This window comes from Genypterus blacodes, unplaced genomic scaffold (assembly GCF_046128005.1).
Source record: "Genypterus blacodes isolate CSIRO-AG114 ecotype Tasmania unplaced genomic scaffold, CSIRO-AGI_Gbla_v1 ptg000020l_1, whole genome shotgun sequence".
NCBI classification, from domain to species: Eukaryota; Metazoa; Chordata; class Actinopteri; order Ophidiiformes; family Ophidiidae; genus Genypterus; species Genypterus blacodes.
In genome coordinates, this window is record NW_027466833.1 from 1242073 (window position 1) to 1262794 (window position 20722).

Here is a 20722-nt window from a genome sequence, read left to right on the forward strand (position 1 = left end):
GACGCTGCAGAACAATTCATGTTTCTACTCCGCTTTTAGTATCAAAACATTGACATTTTACAACACTCCCATGGAATATTTTCCCACGCATGTCTTCCTATCCAAACAGTATCTAAACTGTATCTACTCCATATTTCTCCCCACTAAATGTCCATGAGCCCTGTACTCAAACTAGAACAAACTCTAGATTTAGATTTCTGTTGGATTGGTTTAAATGTTCTTAAAAGTAAGGAATAAGTGAAACAGTTATGTATGTTTGTTCAGCCGACTCCTCTCTTCACCAACAGATGGGTTCTGATGTGTGTGAGGTTTTGACTTTTGCTCCTCCAACAGCACACTTTCTGCATAGCCGGTGATGCCTTGGTGTGTTGCTCGTATTTTCCAGCTTCCCAGTTCTAAATATATACAGTCGCTATAGATAGATATCCATAATACCGCACATGAAGATATGATACTGCAGTGAAACAGTTTCTTAGATGTTTTTGTGCACAAGGTACAAGTTTTGACATTTAATTTATACAAAATCAAAGGGTGAAGGTTTGGTCCACTTGAGAGCACGACCTGATATGAGACCCATATTGGCTGTAAAAAGCTCGGTAAAAACTACAATAGAAAACCGGTTGGCAGTGGATTGTTTTATTTCAATGTTTTTTCCAAATAGAGGAAATTGGCCTCCACCGCTTGGACAAGAAGCACAAAACAACAATTTGTGTCGTTGCCATTTTGGAAACAGCGCCACCTAGAGTCCTTTTATAGCTCTGGCGCGTGCGGGGGGGTCTCACAAATACCACATTTCCGCATGTCCGTGAAAGCAGCGCGTGTGACGACGTGCAGGGGAACTCCCCGCTCCTCCAACTGACACACTCACACCGCCTTCCCACGGAAACACAGCCGGACTCCACGCAGGGATTCATGCCCCGGACCCGCGTCTCGTCTCGGCGGACACTTCAGCACTTCGGACTCGGAGGAAAAAGCGCCCGGGCATTCCGACGCTACTAAGGTAAAGACGCGACACAGCCCACGCTGTAGTCCGGGGGAGCGGAGCGCAGGTAGCGGCGGCTCCTTCCAGCCTGTGCGGGCTAAGAGCACCGGAGCGGAGTAGTGGGAATGTAACTGTTAGTTAGCGTGTTGTCAAACTCCGCTACATGGCGGAGCAGCTGCGTTACTCTGTCTCTCACTCTCACTTACCTCTGTCGCTACTGTAACGTAGCCAACTTATGATGAATCTGCTCACTGGTAACATTTTGACATATTGTGCTTGTAGCGAAAGAACGCGTTCATGTATCATTCATCTCCATCCAGGCCAGCAGGTAGCGGAGCTGCTCAGCCCCGCAGCGTGTAGATTATTGCACATTTATCATTCAAATATTTATTTTATAGCGCTGTTGTCCACATTAATTCACCATTTAGAGCCTATATGTCACTATGACACCATATCCTTCTGTTAGCTTGCGTGCTAGTTAGCCCGCAATCCGCTGCAGACGCCAGCTTGCTCATCTATTTTTAGGCGCTATAAGCTCTTAAGCTACACCAATAAGCTACACCATACATCACCTTTTTTTCCAGGCCTCGGTGTGAATAAATCAGCGCTTTTGCACCTTAAGCTACCCGTGTGCAGCTGCATGTCGTCTGGATGTAGCGCTATGTATCTCACAGGTGGGAGTGAATCACAGAGAGCTGACAGATATCAGAGCCATGTTCCTCTTTCTCCTGCACACACACACGCTCACCTGGAGGAGTAGCGGAGCCATGTAACTGAACCACGCGTGGACATTTGTATCTGTTTTGCTTATTCCGTTCCTCCGAGGCCAAGGCAGAGAGGGCGAGCTGATTTGAATGGTAGATTCGTGAATTCTACAATGAAGTGGTCGCCCATAGAGAGTCATGTAGCCACTGTTTGGCATGAGAGAACAGCTGTGTCAAGGCAGTTATGGCTTCTCCCACATGTTTGTATTGTATTCATCCCTTAAAAACATACAGGAGTGGCCCTCGCCTCCGTTGACACCCACTGACATTTGTGTAGTGTCATTTGGATCAATTTCCCCTCACATTGCAAATCTCTCCACAACCACAAAGCCTCGTTTATGTTGTTGTTTTCACATTTAGTGAATTGTGTCTTCTGTTCAGATTAACAAACGCGTCCCACTTTAGGGGGGAAGAGGGGACAAACTCCAACGCGGATGGATGTCTTAGAGGAGATGTATGTGTTTGTAAAAAAGACAAGGCTGTGCTGTGCTGAGGTGCTAAAAATAGATCCACACTAAGGACACATTACCACTTGCCTGAAGACCGACAGATATTGAGGCGAAACCAGCGATTATTGTCTGTATTGAATCGCCGAAAGCTCCTGACAAATCCCAGAGCTCCTCTGTGACTTCATCTTCAGATTGCTTATTTAGTCTGACGAACAGCAGAGAACCTCTTAAGAATTACAGTGACACGAAAATGGTCATCTGCATATGGATAAATAATAAAGCGATGAATAACTGATGAAGTGATTAGTGGTGTTGTAGATGGTGCGATAGATGAGCGGACAGGGAGAGGTCTGTCGGTGGCGAGGAAGCAGCTTTGCACAGACATAGATGCACTTGTGTCTGTGTTGAGTGTCGAGGTGTGGGGGGGGTGTTAATGTGAGTCAATGAGGTTTATTGTTGTCAGCAAATTCAATCCAGTTGCACATCGAGCCTCATTGCCAAAGCAAAGCATGTCCTACTATGAACAAGCGGACTGACATGTCTGACAAGGAAAGTCAGTGTTTTCTGTATTTCTGTGGAAACAATGACATTTCTGTGACTCGGACGAGCAAAACTGTCCCTGCTGCTAAACCAAACTCCTTGACCCACAATGGCTCGGGTCATCAACTTCCTTTTGCCCAGGAAAGACATTTCCATGTCCCCTCTTCCATTATGTGTTACCATCCACACTACCAACAGCACTACTTTGAGAGCTAAACAAAACAGGCAGTGGTCTTCTAGACTTCAACCACAAATTTGCATGTTTAAACGTGGTTAGGACCTGGACAAACCAATAGGAATCAATGGATGCAGTATTCCCAGAAGTTCTTTGGCTGTAGTGTAGCAGGCTGGACAGTTTAAATATTCACACGGTTAGTACCTGAGTAATGCATCACTGTTATTACTGTTACCGTGGCAGCAAAATGTGCTGTGACATGTTGTGCAGTCTGCCGAATATACTTGGAGACCATCCAGGAATCTGCTGGAGTATAGTGCATATGTGAATAGTTTGATATGTTCCTTTATTCATTCTTCAACAGCTTTAGAAAGCTAACAGGAAGACTCGTAACTCTGAAAACCTGTGATTTTCCAGCGTCTCTCTAGTCTAACCACAGCCTGGGTTTAATGCTATTACCTGATCACTTTTATTTTTACTCTACCGTTAATGTCAGAGAGTCACTGCCTGCCAACGGCTATCTATCGATCAGGGGTCTGTCTTTAGAGAAACAAACGTGTAACTGCCTCAGTGTTGTTGCCCATAATTAGAAACATGTGGGTGTTGCACCGCCGATCACATGATGCCCTAGTTTTTTCCGTGGCCTACAACTGCCTTTTGGAAATCTAGGCTAGTGGCCCTTTGATGCAGCCTACTTTGTGTAGTTGAGAAAATAATTCAGATAAGATCTTACTCAAACAGGAGAGCCTCGTTGTAGCCCACGATCTTCTTACATGGCTGTAGGTTTGAATGAATGATGAATGACACACAGACTTGAAATGAATTTGGCACAGTTACACAAGTAATGATGTGTGTTTAAGGTTGTACCCTAGACTAGATTATGCAGAGGAGGTTTATGACCAACAGAGGGTGACGAATATCGAAGTGCTCGTGGGTGTGGTAGTATTGGGTAAGGAATTTCAGAATTTCAGACTTTACAAACAATCTTGTCTACTCTTTCTTTCCCATTGTCTCGTCCAGCCTGCTTACACCTCCCTGTCCTGACTTGTTTCAGGTGACTCTCACTTCCCTCTGCATTCCATTAGTGCTTCTCACAAGGCTATATGTCCATTAAATCGGAAACCTTTTTTTAGCGTTCACCGGTATGACATAGAGACGGACCAGTACAGAGTTTTTATGCTGGCGGACAGAGAAAGAAATACACAGATTGAGGAATGTGATGTGTAATGAGGCCTGTTGCCTGTCAGTTGAACAATAAGATAACAGCAAAGCCACTGTAATCTTGACCGGAAATGTAGTTCCACACAAATAGTAGCACGTTTGAATCATCCATAAAAACTCAACATCAAGTCTTCAAACATGTCTGTTGATGTCTGATAAGTCAATATTGGACAGATATTGGCTGGGTTTTAGGCCAATTAGGTCTGGCCCTAGTAGATTTGTGCTATTTTTAATGCAAATTGCTACATGATGCTGTATTCAAAGTGGGTGTCCAGGGTCTGGTTTGCTGACTACAACTCTGATAGTGAAGAAAGCAACATTACAGTGTAGTGAAAGTTGGTTACTGCCTTATCATCAACCTGCTGGCTCCACAACTTCGTGAAATATGTTGGGTTGTTCCCAAAATTATATTGAGAACATCTGAATCTCCTTCTGTAAGGGTTTGAAACAACTGTGGACCTACTTGGATTCATTTACACGTGTGCATGGTGTTGCCAAATTCAGCTTCAATTATGGCAGTTGCGCAGAGTTTCACATGGAAATGAGCCTAATGACGGCACAAGACGACGCGTGTTACGTCTCTGCAGTCACAGTGTCACCTTGGCTCTGCCTGATTTTTAAACTCGTAAAAGAATCCAATAGCGCAGACAAGGTGGAAATGACATGGTGGCAGCAGAAATGACTGCATTCGGCAGTGCAGCACAAAGTTAGGAAAATAACTGATAGCACAGAAACCTGAACCATGGACTGATTGTGGAGGAATTTTCTCCCCTGGTTTAAGAATGCATAGCTGAATTTCCTACAGTGCCTTGCCACATGGTCTTTATTAAAGGTGGGTGGCACGTCTGCGCTCATATGAAGACCCTATGCAGTGTTTTCCTTAGACTTTGCCCAGCCCCCCCTCTCTTGCTGAAGCCGAATCCCAATGTGGCGCGACACATGTTTGGTTGTGCTGTGTGGGGGTTGTGCAGTGCTTCTGAAGTTTGCCATGCCTGTGGTTTTGCGTATTTGTTTGTGTCTCATGTTGTTGTTGAGTGAGCTGAAAGTATGGCTGAAGCACGTGGTGGGGAGCTCAGTACGTCAGCGGCTAGTGGAGTGGATGCAGACACTGTCGGCGCTTACATGTCTAGACTGCAGCTTATATGATATTGTATTGATAATCAATTAGTCTTTGTCATTAATCAAGTGAAGAGTTTCATGTGGCAAAAGTTTACTGTTAAGACTCTTTGCTGAACAAAACACATCTATCTCCAGAATCCCTTTACCAGAGTTTACCACCTTCAAATAGGCCAATAGAAAGTCCCCATGTTATCAAAGTCTCTTATCTCAGCACATAACTGAATATATTGGTTTTGTGAGTTCACACATTAATGAACTATCAGTGGCGCCGTAGACTTATTTAAAGGATCATATCTGTCAGAGTTTACACGCTTACACCAACACATCCAATAACTGCAAACATGTAACCTGTTTTCGTTCTGTTTTCCACTTTGTGTAGTTGATATGCAAAAGGTGCTGCAGGCTAATTACTCCCTGCTCACAACAAGTTCCGCAGTGCAATATCCTCGATGTAATTTCCGACTCGTCTGCTGCGCACAAACAGTCAAACAGGGGAGATGAAGGGTGTGGCGTGTTCGGTCCTTTGGGTCTGCGACAGCCTGACACGTTAATCAGTGACTCATGAAGCCACAGGTGGTTCTCTCATTAGCAGAGAGCGCCTAATGGCACAGCGGTTGTTGTGCCGCTCATCTCTGTCCTCCAGACATTACCGCCAGAGTCGTCGATGCGTTCTGGTGTGTCTCCTTTGCCGTTGGCCTTTATCAACTTCTTGCCCTGTCAGTTCTCGCAAGACTCTTAGGACTGTTGTACAGTTTTTCTATGACCTTGTTGCTAAGTCTGCGTGATGCAGCGTGTTCTTGGACCAGGTTTGTTCGATATTATATTATTTGTCACCTCCTGATTTATCAAATAATTCAGATTGTTTGGAGACGTCTCTTAGAACACTGTTTGCCATATAGTCCTTAACAACTTCGTCTTTTTTATCTTCATGGCAGCAGAATAGAGGCTCACAATTATTGGAGGGAGGAGTTGACACCGGCTGTAGTTTACTCAGTGACTTAGGAGAAAAGCAAAGAAGACAGAAAAAGAGACGGTGCGTGTGTGCATTCTCTGAATTAGAATAGAATCTGTTTAGTGGGCAAATGCAGAGTTGAGACGTGTTGCTCTGACAGTAGGGGAGGCGGTGTATGAATGAAAATAAAAGTCCTGCGGGCCCTTTCCTGGTGACGCAACCAGCCATGCAGGGGTATCGAAAGTTGAAAAGAGAGTTTGTGTCGGGGGCACAACACAACTAAAAGTTCTCCTTCATATGCTGTACACTGACTGAAGACATTGTGGTTTATAAGCACTTGGTTATTCGGTTAACATTTAAAACTAGAAAGGCTAGGAAATCATTAATTTTTCCGGTATTTTTTCAAATAGGTTTTCCATGGAAATTGTGTTTGTTGCCTCTACAAAGTAAGTTTTGATTTCATCTGTTTAGGTCTGTATTCTAGCGGTTTTTCAGGTTTAGCATGAGCCACGGCAAGCCCATCGAATTTTATTGATGATGTAGATCCAAATCTCGTTGGGGTCGTTTATTTTGGCCGCATTTCAAAAACCAGTGAAAACATCTGAACAAAAAAGGCAAACAAACCCCACAGAGATCTCCCAGATACTCATCTACACGAGGCACATCTGGCAGACTGGATAAGGATCGGGGGTATGCAATCTAATGACTGCCCTTCTAGTTAAAAAGTGACTTTACAACTCCTGAATGAAGCAAGTTAGGCTAATTGAGGAAAGCTTTGTCTGTGTCGGCTAGTTTTTCATTAGATTGTAAACGTAATAACATAATGGAAAGAAAACTAACAGAGTCAGCCATGCAGTAACTCACACTGCCTAGCAACCGTTTAAAGTGACTGCCCACTGGGAAAATAAGAGTAATCATACGGTATTCAATTTGGCATCTGAAATTAACTTGTAATATTCCTTTGAAGAAGCCAGTAATTGGAGGGTGTTATGTATGTTTCCAAACAGCTGTAGTAGAACAACTTTGCTTTTGTTTCTAAGACTGTTTACTATTTATAAAGCTATTATTTGAACAGGAACACTGGAGGGGTAAATAAATAAATAAACAGTTTCTTTGTCCTTTATTTGTCTTGGCCCGGAGAGGCTTGTGTGAAGGTGTTAAGACTTCACCCAGTTAATGGCTCATCTATTCTACAAGCTCTTTATCTGAAGGCTGGTGTTGACATTCTTTGTATGCGAAGGTGGCTTTTGTATCTCTTATTGCTTTACATATCTGCCATCACAGGAAGGTTTGCTGTGTCTTTCTCTTCCAGGAACTGTGTGTACTGGTGTGTGCACATGGCTGCGTTGATAGGTTGACATATAGGTTGTCATGTGTTTAGTGTCTAATCTATGCACTATAGTATAGACACACACAGATAGTGTTGGAAGCCGTCAAACACGTGATTTGTCACATCAGGGAACGAAACCTGGAGGTAGTGTGCCAGGTTTACAGCTAGTCCAACTTTTATTGATTCTCTTATGAATTACAGTAAAGGTATGTTGTACTTTCAGACCCATCTGTGTAGGTTTCAATATTGATTTGATTATATAGTAGGCTCCAAGGCCTGATGCTGTTTTCCTGAATCCACCATCGTATCAACCGTCATAGTTCATGTGCTACAGCTACACTTCATTTGTTTTCAGTCAGTATCTTAATGTAAATGATTTATTTTATTGCTCGCTTTTAGTAAAGAATTTTTTTTTTTTTACAAGAAGCAAGCAGCAGCACTTTAACACTGACGAAAACAACTTTGTTAGAACTGTCAACACAGCTGTACTGACAATTAGGTATAAAATGATAAGCTTAACTCGGTGAGCACCAACAATTATGACGTGAGGTCCATGAGGTTGGGTTCACATTGTCATTACCTCAGGCTTGTTTGTAGAGTAGCTTGTTTGAATGATCACAGACCATTTTGCCAGCAGCATGTAAACATTAAGTTAACTCTTTGTGATTTGGTCCTTATCCTGACTCTTGTCACTGTCCACTTGTTGGTATGAAAAGCTCTTAACAGCTGTACTGACAATTAGGTATAAAATGATGTGCCTAACTTGTGCGCCAAGAATTATGACTTCAGTAAACTAACTTTATTAACGTAGCACCTTTCAGAAACTTGGTTCGTAAAGTGCTTCATAAAACCTGGGAACTTTGACTCTTCCTTTATCCGCCCTCTATTAAATGGAATACTCCTCTACAGTTCCGAAGTGATTTACCAGACAAAAGCACTGTCAAAGCACGTTTACAAACGAAAATACAAACAACTATGTATAGAATTAAAAGGAAACCAATAAAGCTTAGTGTTAAATCTTGAAACATATTAATGTAAAGTGTCCCAGTGTTGTCATCTGTGTATTCTTTTACATTGACTGATACTGACAGGTCTGCATCTTAAGTTAACATTCCTTGGGTAGCGTTGGACTGTAAACAAGGGGTGACTCCAAACACTCATTTACACTCTGTGCTTTTAGGAATTTAATCTGGAAAATGCTGCACATTCCAAACATTGTATCCTTCACCGGAGCCAAGTACCTTTTCAGTCATTCAGCCTGTCTTACTCAAATAGTTTAAACAAAGATGGCCTGTTTAATGCTGTGTGGAGGCAACCACAGGTGCTTGTGGTGAGTGAGTGAATTGGAACCGTTGAGTGAGGGGCTACTACTCTCAAAGGAAACAAGAACAGAACACTGCTTCAGGAAGTTCGGGTTAACCACGATAAGTCATTCTCATCATAAATACACAAAGCTGCAGGGACAACCACAGCAGTTCAACACACTGTAAATTTTTATTTACAGTGTGTTCCTTAAAAACTGCTTCCTTAACTGAAAGGAAGCAGTTTGGTTAACATTTGCCTTCGGATTATTAACCTGTGTGATATTGTGTTGTATGTCACGTGTAAATTAAACGCAGGTGAGAATGTGTTATTCGCTCATTGTTGTTTTGGATCTCAAGATAAATATTCTGTAAAGAGATCTCTAGAGCCGTATACAAGGAAAAGGACAACACCCAGAGGCCACAGGGACAAAGACAAACAAAGCGTTCCTTGAAAGGGTTTTTTGTAGGGGGAGATTTCATCTTTGTTTAGCTTTTATTTGCCTGGAATTGTTTGCGGGTTACGCAACATACTTTGTTCTAATTTTTCAAAGATTTGGCTCAAGAGAGCATTATGTCTGAAATTACCACATTAATCCACCCAGGTGAAATGCAATACGAGCCAGTCAAATGTGTGGATTCTCTGTCAAACCAAGGTATAAGACCAGTTATTTTTTTTATTACTCGTTTGGAGAACAAGCAAACCTTGTTATGAATTTAAAGCTCCTGTAAGCAGATTGCACTCAAACAGCAATCGCAGCATACCAGAGACAGCCATGGCCAAATCTTCTACTTTGTTTACAAAAAGGTTGAAATGCACAGTAGAAACTTGTGAAAACTCAATAACGTCTTTGGTGTTTATCAGTTACTTATCATGCCGCCTCTGTTAAACGATTATAAACAACTTCTGGATTTGAAATGACCCGTGTGCATCACTATAGCCTAGGCTACATTACCGTACAGGTTGCATCGACATTTGCTAACCCTTCAATTTAATGATGAGATCTTCGCAAACTTTCAAAGGCATCTTGAATTCTTCTGCAGTCGAGCCTTCCTATTTGTATTGGACTCGGGTTAAGGTTTACATTGCTGTCATTATCTCACAGGCTTGTTTGTAGAGCAGCTGGTTTGAATGCCTCCTTGGATCACAGACCATTTTGCCAGCAGCTCTTTGGTCACGTAAACATTAAGAACTGTTTGGATATTTTGGACCTTATCCTGGCTCTGTCCCTGGCCACTTGTTGGTATGAAAAGCTCTTGTCATGTAGGTTTCTTGAATGTTCAGTGACTCAGCATTACCTAAGAGGCTTACACACTGTGTCAAAACCCTGGGAAGGACGCAACATAGTCCGGTTGACTTTGTGAAGCTGTTGACAGCAAAGGCCAACTGTGATACGCCTTAGGCTGATGAGCCTATGTATCCTCCTCTGTGTTTACCCTCTATCTCTGTACTCGCATCTTAGAAGTACAATCCTCCATCCCTGTGTCTGCTCTTCTGCCTACTTGGCAAAGGATTATTCTTTTAAACAGGACATTTCAGCCCTCTCAAGCCCCAACTGAGGGGTGGGGAGACTCATTTCACCTTGAAGGGTGGAAACACCGGTTTGTAGTGATAAAGGCCCAGAGGAAGAAAGTGTGCAAAATTCTTTAAAATGGGCGGAGGAATGGAAGCAACGGAAATTGAACCGTATAGAGGGGAGGTGGTGCCAGATGAGAATAGGCAAAACCACTTTCCTCCCCTGTGAGTCACACATGAGGACTAAATTCAAGAGATGGCTGTACTCGAGGAAACAAGGGGTAAGTCACGTGTACCATTGATGCCAATCTTTATCCAGTGCATGAAGCCACTGTTTGAGGACCTGGAGCCAGGTTGTTTTTGAACTGCGGCCCGAAATCTTCAGACTTTCTCCGGCCCAACGTAAAATAGCTCCCCTTGTCTGTGACAGGCCCGCCAAGTTCCTCTAAATGAGTCATTTGGTTCCATTCTTGGCCGCCGGGTCGCTGGGAGGGCAGGCGACTGTCTTAAGCTGGGCTTTGGACAGCTTGTTTATGATAGTGTCGGCTTGACATATTGTCCCCTGGGTGGGATCTCTTTATGGTGATGTCAGATGGGTTGCCTCGTGCTAAACCAGCCCCCACCCACCCACCCCCACTCCCCCACCCTCCCCAGAGGGGAAAGACTTGCAGCATGTGGCGGTTGGGGTAGCCTCATGTGACTGTGATGCATTTCCACCGACAATTTTAGATCTGTGACTTTTTCCAGTGACTAATAATGACTAAGCCCTGTTTTAGTCATCTCAGCCATTTAGTTCAGAGCAATCCAACCATTTTCTATTCTCTTTTTCGATTAGTTTGACAGCTTGAGTATACACACTTGGACCATGCCTGTTATAACAGGGAGAGAGATGACCTTGAGCATTACAATTGAGTGTGTAGTGTTATTCAGTAAACCAGCAGTACAGACAGAGGGGCTGGGCTCTCTGACAGGGATACTCTGTTTGTTTAAGTGTGTGAAATGGGCCCAGGGCATTGCTGGGAGAGTAAACGGAGGCTAACAACACAAGAGATGTGAATGTTAGTGACAATTCCAAATCTCCTCAATCTCATCCCCTCATACAGTTTGTGGTCTTTGTTCAGTAATGGCTCAAGTGTAATTGACATGAGTGCTGACCTTAGATGTGCAGCCTCAATCATTTATGTTCATGCTGTAATCAGACACATAATGAAAAAGTTTCTCCAAAGTTAAAGCTCAAGCTAATGCAATCTAGTGACAATGACATGTCCCCCCAATCCCCCCCTCCCCATGTCATTCTGTTTATCACTCTGAGCACAATTTGCTGTTGATTTATCGCCTTAGTCATTGTGAACTTTGAACCGTGAGCAGTGTAAAGACCAGTGCAGATGGCAAGCTCATATTCAAAGACCTCTATCATATTTATTGTGTGTGTGTGTGTGTGTGTGTGTGTGTGTGTGTGTGTGTGTGTGTGTGTGTGTGTGTGTGTGTGTGTGTGTGTGTGTGTGTGTGTGTGTGTGTGTGTGTGTGTGTGTGTGTGTGTGTGTGTGTGTGTGTGTCTCATCTCTTGTGGTTACGTTACAACGCCGACTATCCACAGCTACAACAGCGATGTCAGCGTGTGTGTACATTAAGTAAACATATAACAATAGACCTCCTCGCTCTGTAAATACACGCCGGCATTGTTGGAAATGAACCCTCCACGCTACAGCAGTTGTGCCGGTCTCTCGCTGTATGTGACAGTTGTCTTGCTGCCAAAGGTAATAAAGTGAAATGGAGAGCCTCTTCCAGCACAATCATTTTTGGACCAAGGAGCCTCATTTTTATGTTTCTTTGATCTCACATCAAATTTCACTAGATCACAAGGCTGAACCGTTTCCAGACTTCCCCTCGGTTTGCCAAGAACAAAACATTGTGTGTGCGTGTGCGTGTGCGTGCGTGTGTGTGTGTCTATGCGTGTGTGCGCTCAGGTCACACTTGATCTGACTTTCATTTGATTTGCTCCAGGCAGACAGATCTTGTAAAGGCCCGTTTCCTGGTCATCATACGCTGGTTAACCCATGAGCGCTTCCAGGATTTTGCTTGGGAGAGACGCTGCCCGACAGGGCGACCTCGTGAAATTGATTTGTGCGTCCCTGCAGGTTTAAGTTACTACAAATGAATTTAATGCGCATGTACTACGTATACAGTGTGTGTTCCCCCCCCTAGTCCTCCTCATGTTTCCATCCTGCTCTGCTGTAGTTGGTTAGCAGCAACCTATCCTGAAATTCTGAGGTGATCCTTGTATTCCAAAAACAGGATAAATATAGACGTTCCAATAAAGGATTAGTTTGTTTTTTCATTTTACAGGCCAGATGATTTGAGTGAGATTATTTCCACAGTGAGATGTCGGCTGATTCATGGCCCAAAGGTCGCCGGCACGCGGCTGACGTAGTGACTGATAATCTCTCATGTGTCTCATTTGTTCACTGTTAACAGATTCAAGTACGCAGTCTTTGTCTTTTTATCTTCAAGCAGTAGTGCATCCCTCTGCGGCTTTCACACACTGTGTCCAAATATGCAGCTGCGATGAGGAACGCGTGCTGTGTGTCGCCATGTTTGTTTCCTTACGGGCTCCATCGTGTTTGTGTCTCAAAGGAAGAATCGTGAGGTTACCGGGGGAAACCACTCAAGGCCTCAGCGGGGATAAATCTGAGGCCAGGTGTTGTATGTATTAAATGAACCCCGCTCTCAGTCACGTTCTTCTGGCCTGAATGAACGCAGGCTCCGAGAGGCACTGAGGTGAGGTGAGCCGAGGTACCGACGGCCTCTTTTTACTGCCCGAGCCACCGGCTGCCCTGCGAGTGTGTTGAGCCGCCGCTGGCCCGAGATGAGCCGCGCTGGCTGATTGCCCTCCTGACTCGGGTGGGGCTGCTCAGCACTGACCTTCAGTCTGATTTATGTGTTCCTCCTTGGAGACTCTCTCTCTCTTCCTCTCTCTCTCTCTCCCTCCCATCTTTCCTCCTATCTCTGCAGTAGATCGGAGTTTGTCTCCAGCTGTACCTCGCACTCCTCCAAACACAAGCAGAGCACCGCTGCTGTGTTCTATAAACAAACCCAGGATATGTAGCAGATGTGGGTGATTTTATATTCTTTTTAATGTCAACCACTGGCTATTGTCTAAAGTCTGGATGAGAAACAATAACACTATGCAGGACTAAGGTACATTTATACATTCTCTTATATTTCTCTTGGGTGATGAATCGGCATAGTAACCTGAATTACACGGTTGGTTGATGAAGGTGAAACTTGCTGCTGTCTGCTCCGCTCATTAACGCGGAGATTAATCACCGCTCGCATGTCCGCTCACGTTCCTCTCCTCCCGCGCGTCGCTTTGTAAACACATTAGAGGTGAGCTGACAGCAAGACAAACCCCGGACTAATAATAGGGGTTCTGAACCGAGACCTCATCCGGCGCGCTGTCCAACCACGGCAGATCGCGGTGCGTTTGTTGACAGATTCTAAGTGGAGACGAGGGTCTAATCCGCACAGGATGTTGGCGCTGATCTCTGAAAGGTCTCCCTGCAGAGAGGTTCAGAGAGGGGAAGCCTGCTGGTCCATTTAGCGCTCGCATTGTTGCTGTTCTTGTTGTATAAAAGCTTTTGAATAGCGTGAATAATTCAGCTAATGTTTCACGTCTGTGGAATGGAGCTAAAGTGTTTTCAGTCGTGATTTACACTAGTTTGGTAGCGGCCGAGCAACCTGTGGCTCGTGCTCCTCTGTTGTTCAGCGACAGGGGAAACTGCCTACTGAGTGTTTCCTGTCGTGCGGCCCAGAAGTACACCCAAACGCTAACGTGGTCATTGTAGTGATGACTGTGTTTTGTTTCTCTTTGCAGGGGAGGAGTGTGTGTGTGAAATCCAGTGAAAGGAGGATCGTGAAACCAAACGAAGGCCACTGCGCTTCAACCTCTGCCCCGACGAGCTGCTCGCTTTGCCGTCCCACCACTTTGAGGGGAGTCTGGGGTCCCTAGGGGTCTCCCCATTCTCGAGAAACGCCATGTGCCACACCTGGAGAGGACTGGTGACTGCCCCATAGATCAAACCTCTTTCCAGACCTCCCTCCCTCGTCTGCGGACCCCTGTGATCTCACACGTTACCTGCCGGCCAACATGAAGAATGTAGGGGCGTGGTCAGAAGAGGATGTGTCTCGCTGGTTGAACGAAGAGGGCATGCAGGAGTACGGCGACGCCCTCCGACAGACTAACGGCGCTCGCCTGCTCGGGCTCACCGAGGACGATTTCCAGATGCCGCCGCTCTCGCTGGTCTCGTCTGACGGCGGGCGGCAGCTGCTGGAGCGAGTGGAGACGCTGCAGATAGAGACCCACATCGAAGCTCACAAAAACGGCCACGCCAACGGGCACGCCGGCGGGCTGCCCAACGGGACCAGCAAGCCGCTGAGGAACGGCTCGCTGGGGATGAAGGACTTCAGGAAGGAGATGGTGCACATCCCCATCCCGACGATAGAGGTCGGCGCGCGCACGTCCTTCCCCTCCGAGTGGGGGAAGACTGGCATCGCGTTCGTCTACGCAGTGGTGGGTTTGGTCTCCACCACCGTGGTCATTTCCATGGTCCACGAGCGGGTGCCGCCCAAAGAGCACACGCCACCGCTGCCCGACACGTTCTTTGACCTGTTCGACAGGGTGGAGTGGGCCTTCTCCATCTGCGAGATCAACGGCATGCTGCTGGTGGGACTCTGGTTGGTCCAGTGGATTCTACTCAAGTACAGGTAAGCGTTCCTGCTCGTCAACATTGTGTCTCAGTTGCAATGTTAATCCCCTGCATCCTAATAACGTGGTGTCCCTCGTCTTCCTCTCCAGGTCGATCATAGGCAGACGCTTCTTCTTCATCGTGGGTACACTCTATCTGTACCGCTGTATTACCATGTACATCACCACTCTACCTGTACCAGGGATGCACTTCAAATGCTCTCCAAAGGTACACACACACACACACACACACACACACACACACACACACACGTTATCACTTATTCATTCAAGAATTCAAGAAGAACATCCACTTGTTTTTGATTCCTCTTCTAATATGTCTTCTGCGTGTGTGTGTGCTGCTCTTACGTAACTTGAAGTTTCACTATCGAACATTTCTTTCAGTTGGCACGGTTGAGTTTCATTTCCTTTTTGAAATTGTCTTGTCATAAAAAGACTTAACACACATCCTTTTTCGCAATGACGGTTTGTCTCCATCTAAAGAGTTCTAATCCCTGCTTGTTGTCCCTTTTCAGCTGCTTGGAAACTGGGAAGCACAGATAAGGAGGATCATGAAGATGATCGCCGGCGGGGGCCTGTCCATCACCGGCTCTCACACCATGTGTGGAGACTATCTGTACAGCGGCCACACCGTCATGTTAACACTAACCTATCTCTTCATCAAGGAGTGTAAGTGTCCTTGTACCTATAGCCACTCCCGTTTCCTATTTCCTTCCCTCGCGTTTCCTTCAGCATGTGCTTGTTTAGCCCGGACAAGTGTTGCCCGACGTGTGAGGTGGTGTGTTTAAAAAAAGGCCAGAGGTTGTCGGTTCCTGTCAAAGGCCACATTAGGTTGGGTTTTGTAGATAAGCAGTGGCGGTGGGAAGTGCTGCCAATGCCAAGTTTCATTTAAGAATTATTTTATTTCATCTGGCACGCTTTGTGAAGCCGCAGAAGGTTTCACTTTGAAGAGCCCCGAGCGTTTCGAAAGGTGAAAGGTGCTGCATTTCCTCATATTATAATTACCGGCGTTTTATTGGAGTCACAGTTTGAAGAGTCAAAGCAGTCGGGCGCTTTCATAACCTTCTGCCACTGGAATGTAATCATTTAATAATGGCTTCTGTGTTTGGAACAAAGATGAATAGAGCCGATTCTTAGTTCGTACAAGTGCTTGTGCTTTCATAGTTTTGTGTGATGTCATCTCATTCTCTGTCAATGTTTAAACCTCCGCTGCTTCTCTCAAAAGCCGACTCGGACGCCGTTCTTGTTATAATATCAATGTGCTTTTAGGTTCAACCAAGTTTTATGTTTAAATTGCAACGTCCCTGTTCAGATAAGCAATATACAAGTTATGTTTCAGGATTCAGGGTTTGGGCTGTCGTTATTTCATCATAGTCTTACATGAAGTGTAGCACAGCCGGACCAATACGCCACTTCTCTGAGTTCTATCGGGAAATGTACACACAGGAAATGTAGAGGAAGTGTTGCACCATTCTGTGACACAGCCATTAGCGCCTTAAGCACATTTCTGACTTTGATCCACAGAGTAAAGTCTTAGTTTTTCCCCATGTTCTGTTTCATGTTTCACCACAAAGCCGGTGGATCCCAAAGCGGGGAGTGGAACATCTTGGAAGGATGTACAGATTGTTGCATTACTCACCCTTTGCTCTGCGTGAACTTTGGCCTGCTCTGCTTCATGAAACATCACGCTGCTTCTTCATCAGGGCCGGAACAATGTGACAGCGACATCTAGTGGGGGGCAAAGGGAACAGCTTTCATCGCTGAAGCACATCGTAGTGAAAGAGAGTTGTGGCTTTTGAGTGTTAACATTGATTTGATTCTTTTGGTCCGAGCTGAGATGATTGAAGTGGCCCAATGAGACTTGGTTAGTTTGATTATATTATAATAAATCAATGCTCTCTTCTCTGTTTGTTTTCCATGACCAGATTCCCCAAAACGGTTCTGGTGGTACCACTGGATTTGTTGGACCTTGAGTGCTGTGGGAATCTTCTGCATCCTCTTGGCTCACGACCACTACACTGTGGACGTAGTGGTGGCGTACTTCATCACCACCCGCCTCTTCTGGTGGTACCACACCATGGCCAATCAGCAGGTGAGGGCTCGTTCCGCATGTTACTATAGTAAACATCGCCGGTTCATTTATTGATCCCATTCCCTTTTGTCTGTGTGGCCCATGTCGTCGCAGTCGCTGAAGGAGACGTCGCAGAGTAACCCGTTCTGCCGGGTGTGGTGGTACCGGCTGTTCCAGTACTTTGAAGAGAACGTCAACGGCATTGTCCCGCGGAACTATCAGCCGCCGTTTTCATGGAGAACGCTGCCATGGAACCGGGGCGTGAAGTACAACAGGCTGGACAGCCAGTGAACACGTAAACAAACAAACAAACACAAAGAAACAAACAGGCGAGGACTGTGACTCCCCAAAGTGCTGTTTTTAATCGGAGGAAGCTAGCACGGTTCAATGTAGCGCTGTCCTTTCACCTCTAGTAACAGACGCATCCCTGGACAAAGGGGCGTGGCACTGTGACTCACCTAGTATTTTTTGATGATTTTTTTCCACGTGTATATATCTATATATATATATATATATATCTCTATATATATATTTTTCAGTTCTCTGTCACCCTCTCCATCTTCTGGTAGTGTTTGTGAACACAGAGCACTAATTTAAAAACGGTTTCCTCTTCTCGCTGGGCCACGATGCAATCTGTCTGCTTTGTTTGCAGATGTAGGAATCATTTCAACACAACGTCTCAAAGCGCAACTTTTGGCTGTAAGGATTCAGAAATAACGTTTTTTTTTTTCTTCTTCCTCTCTGCACAAAAACATAGATATTGTTGTCATGTTCATGTTTTTCTTTTTTTTAGTGCAAATAGTGTCAATGAATGCTTATTTGATAACCAAAATACCATAAGCATTTTCTTCTCCGTTTTCTTTCTTTTTTTTTTTTTTTTTTATAGCAAATTACTTTTTTTGTAAAACTTTTCCTTGCTAAAATGAGTCAAAGGTGCAAAAAAAACAAAACAATTTTCTAAGTATGTCAACAACTTTATTTTTCAAAAACAAAATGATGTCCAGCAAGAGATTTTTAGATTTTTACCTTTTTCAAGATGGATGACTTGAGAGCATAAGAAGCTAACGTGGTATATAGCATTTTCCCAGTGCCTTTCTTAGCTTGATTGTAAAAACAGTCAGAGTTCTTCTTCTTCTTCTTCTTCTTCTACGTGTCTTGTTTGGCTCTGACGAAGAGTCGACGGGGTCCTCGTCACCATGAATGTAAGAGCATCTACGCCAGCCTTACCAGGAGATCGGTCTTCCGAAGTACTGAGTTGGAAAACGTCCCGGTTTTGTTTATTGATTCTGATGTCGGCGTCCGTTTGGTCCGGTCCGTTGCTTTCCTAATCGTTAACAAAAAAAGAGACTGTTAAATGCATTTCACGTCCGTTGTCATTTCCCGTTACTAGTCAAGTCTCTCACCAGCTGTTCCTCGGTTGAACACATCTGGATCCTCTTCCCTCTGCAGCACCATCTGTTAAATGTCACCGTCTGAATGTCAAATCTCACTCTCACACACACACACACACTCCGGACATGGACGTGACGAAAATCATCGAGCCCCCACTTCAAAAATCAGAAACCTTGTTACATCTCTGATTATTCGATCTTCTGAATCATCTTGTTGTTGTTGTTTTTTTTAACCTTTTATCGATCGGAGTAGAAGGAAACGTCCATTGTTGATTCACAATCGGTGCCATTTTCTTAAAGTAACAGTTGTCGAGTTTACGCGTGAGCAGATGTGAGATGGGAAGCTTCAGACAAACCGTTCTGAGCACGTCTGAACGTCCGTGCCAGTAACATTAATACTTCCCGTGTACGTCAGCTTGACGTTGGTTCGATGCCCAAACTCGCTATGTTGTTGTTGTCGTAGTAGCACACAGGCGCCATAGGCCGGCGACATCCTGGGCCAAATGTATGCAATCGTAACGTTGATTTCCATGAATGTGAAGACGCGTCCTTGTTTATGGTCCTTACACGTTGTACGCATGCGTCGACTCGTGTTATGATTTCTTTAACCACGACTGAACTGTAAAGTCCCTTCACACTTTATTATGTTGAAGCTTTCATGAAGGAAAATCTACTTTAACTTTAGATTAAACGACAGTGTAACAATATGATGAGTTTCTAATGAATACGGTTAAAGAGGGGTTAGAGAGGATTTTTTAAAGTGAGCTCATTATATTATATTTTTATGCCACCAATGTCTTAATATGGGGCTCTTAAGAAATACAGTACAGGCCTCTTCCCCCTCTTCTTGTAGCATTGTCACAACATTTCACCGTATACATTATACATTATAACAGTTTCTCTTTACGAGCACAGGACATATTTTATTTTCAAAATGATGTCGAGCCTGTGCAGACGCGACACTCTTTCACACTTGAAGTGGACGTGAGGGTTCACCGGGGCGGGAATGAACTCAAAACATTTGTCTCCCGGTTTAATCAAGCTTGAATTTCTGTAAACTAGTCGACTTATTATCTGTGTTTCTCTGAAATGCTCGTCCACCATGTCCCCTTTTTTTTTTTTTTTTTTTTTGTTCGTGTACCAGATGTTTGTAAGATATGATAAAGGATGCTACTCGGGACGCTTTTGAATAAAAGGTTTTTAATATGAACATGTTTTATTCGGCCTCCGTTTGTTTGCCCGCCTGCTTGGAGAAGATCCAGGTAAGAACCCATTTAAGTTTGGTACCGGTTGGCCTGATGGTCGCGCTGTAATTTCCACTTTGAACTAAGCGACGGGAGTCATAATTGGAGGGACTACTCTACCTTGGCGGAGGCATGCCTTTGTCGTCAGTGTGTCAGCCAATTCTGACAAGAGATGATGTCATGGCAGTTCCACCAACAACCAGCAGATGGACACGTTAAGTTGAGTGTGAGGATGGCGTGTGTGTATTTCCTTCCATTAACTTCTTGTTAACTCTGCTCTTGATCTCTCATCCCCTCCAGTTGTTTACACTCGGCCTGTGTGTGTGTGAGAAGACTGCACAACAGCAGCACGTGATTCTACACGTGGGCTCTAAAGTGCAAGCGAACATTTTGTTGTTTTGCAGCGATGCTCTGCAGCTAAATGAATTTCCTAAACCTGCCTGCACTTCATTACACTCGATAATAACACGTCATCTTATTATTTACTACACACGGACAAACTAAACAGATCTTCATACTATGGGAAGCTATCATTGTGGATTCTTACCAAACTAATAGCCATGACCTCAGATGTTGATAATCCGCCGTTGAGGGATTTCATTTACATCAGCTGTTCCTGCACTTGCCTGCTAAAAGAGCAAGAGGCTCTCATAATTCCTTGGATGAATAGAGACGCATATTTATCTGCAGTTGGCTCCTCTGCTCGCGGGAGAATTTGCTGGCACCCTGGAGAGGATGAGCTGGCCTGTGCTGCTCCACTCCCACACACTACTACTGCACGAGGCGAAGAGAGCGAGCCAGAGGGAGGAGTAAGGCTCTTAAAATGTCTCCTTTCAGCTGACTTTATTAAATATGTCACAGCGATGCTCCGAGGATAGTTTATGACTTCATTTAGCTGCAAG

At 44.6% G+C, this 20722-nt stretch overlaps 1 protein-coding gene across 1 annotated transcript; it reads left to right on the forward strand.

Annotated features, from left to right (window-relative positions):
- Positions 1 to 829: 829 nt before the first annotated feature.
- LOC142991670 (phosphatidylcholine:ceramide cholinephosphotransferase 1-like) lies at positions 830 to 19792 on the forward strand. Its single transcript, XM_076141766.1, has 6 exons — positions 830 to 1000; positions 14224 to 15113; positions 15205 to 15322; positions 15630 to 15783; positions 17040 to 17206; positions 17300 to 19792. The coding sequence occupies exons 2-6, from the start codon at positions 14497 to 14499 to the stop codon at positions 17474 to 17476; spliced, it is 1233 nt and encodes a 410-aa protein (XP_075997881.1). The 5' UTR covers positions 830 to 1000; positions 14224 to 14496; the 3' UTR covers positions 17477 to 19792.
- The last annotated feature ends 930 nt before the right edge of the window (positions 19793 to 20722 follow it).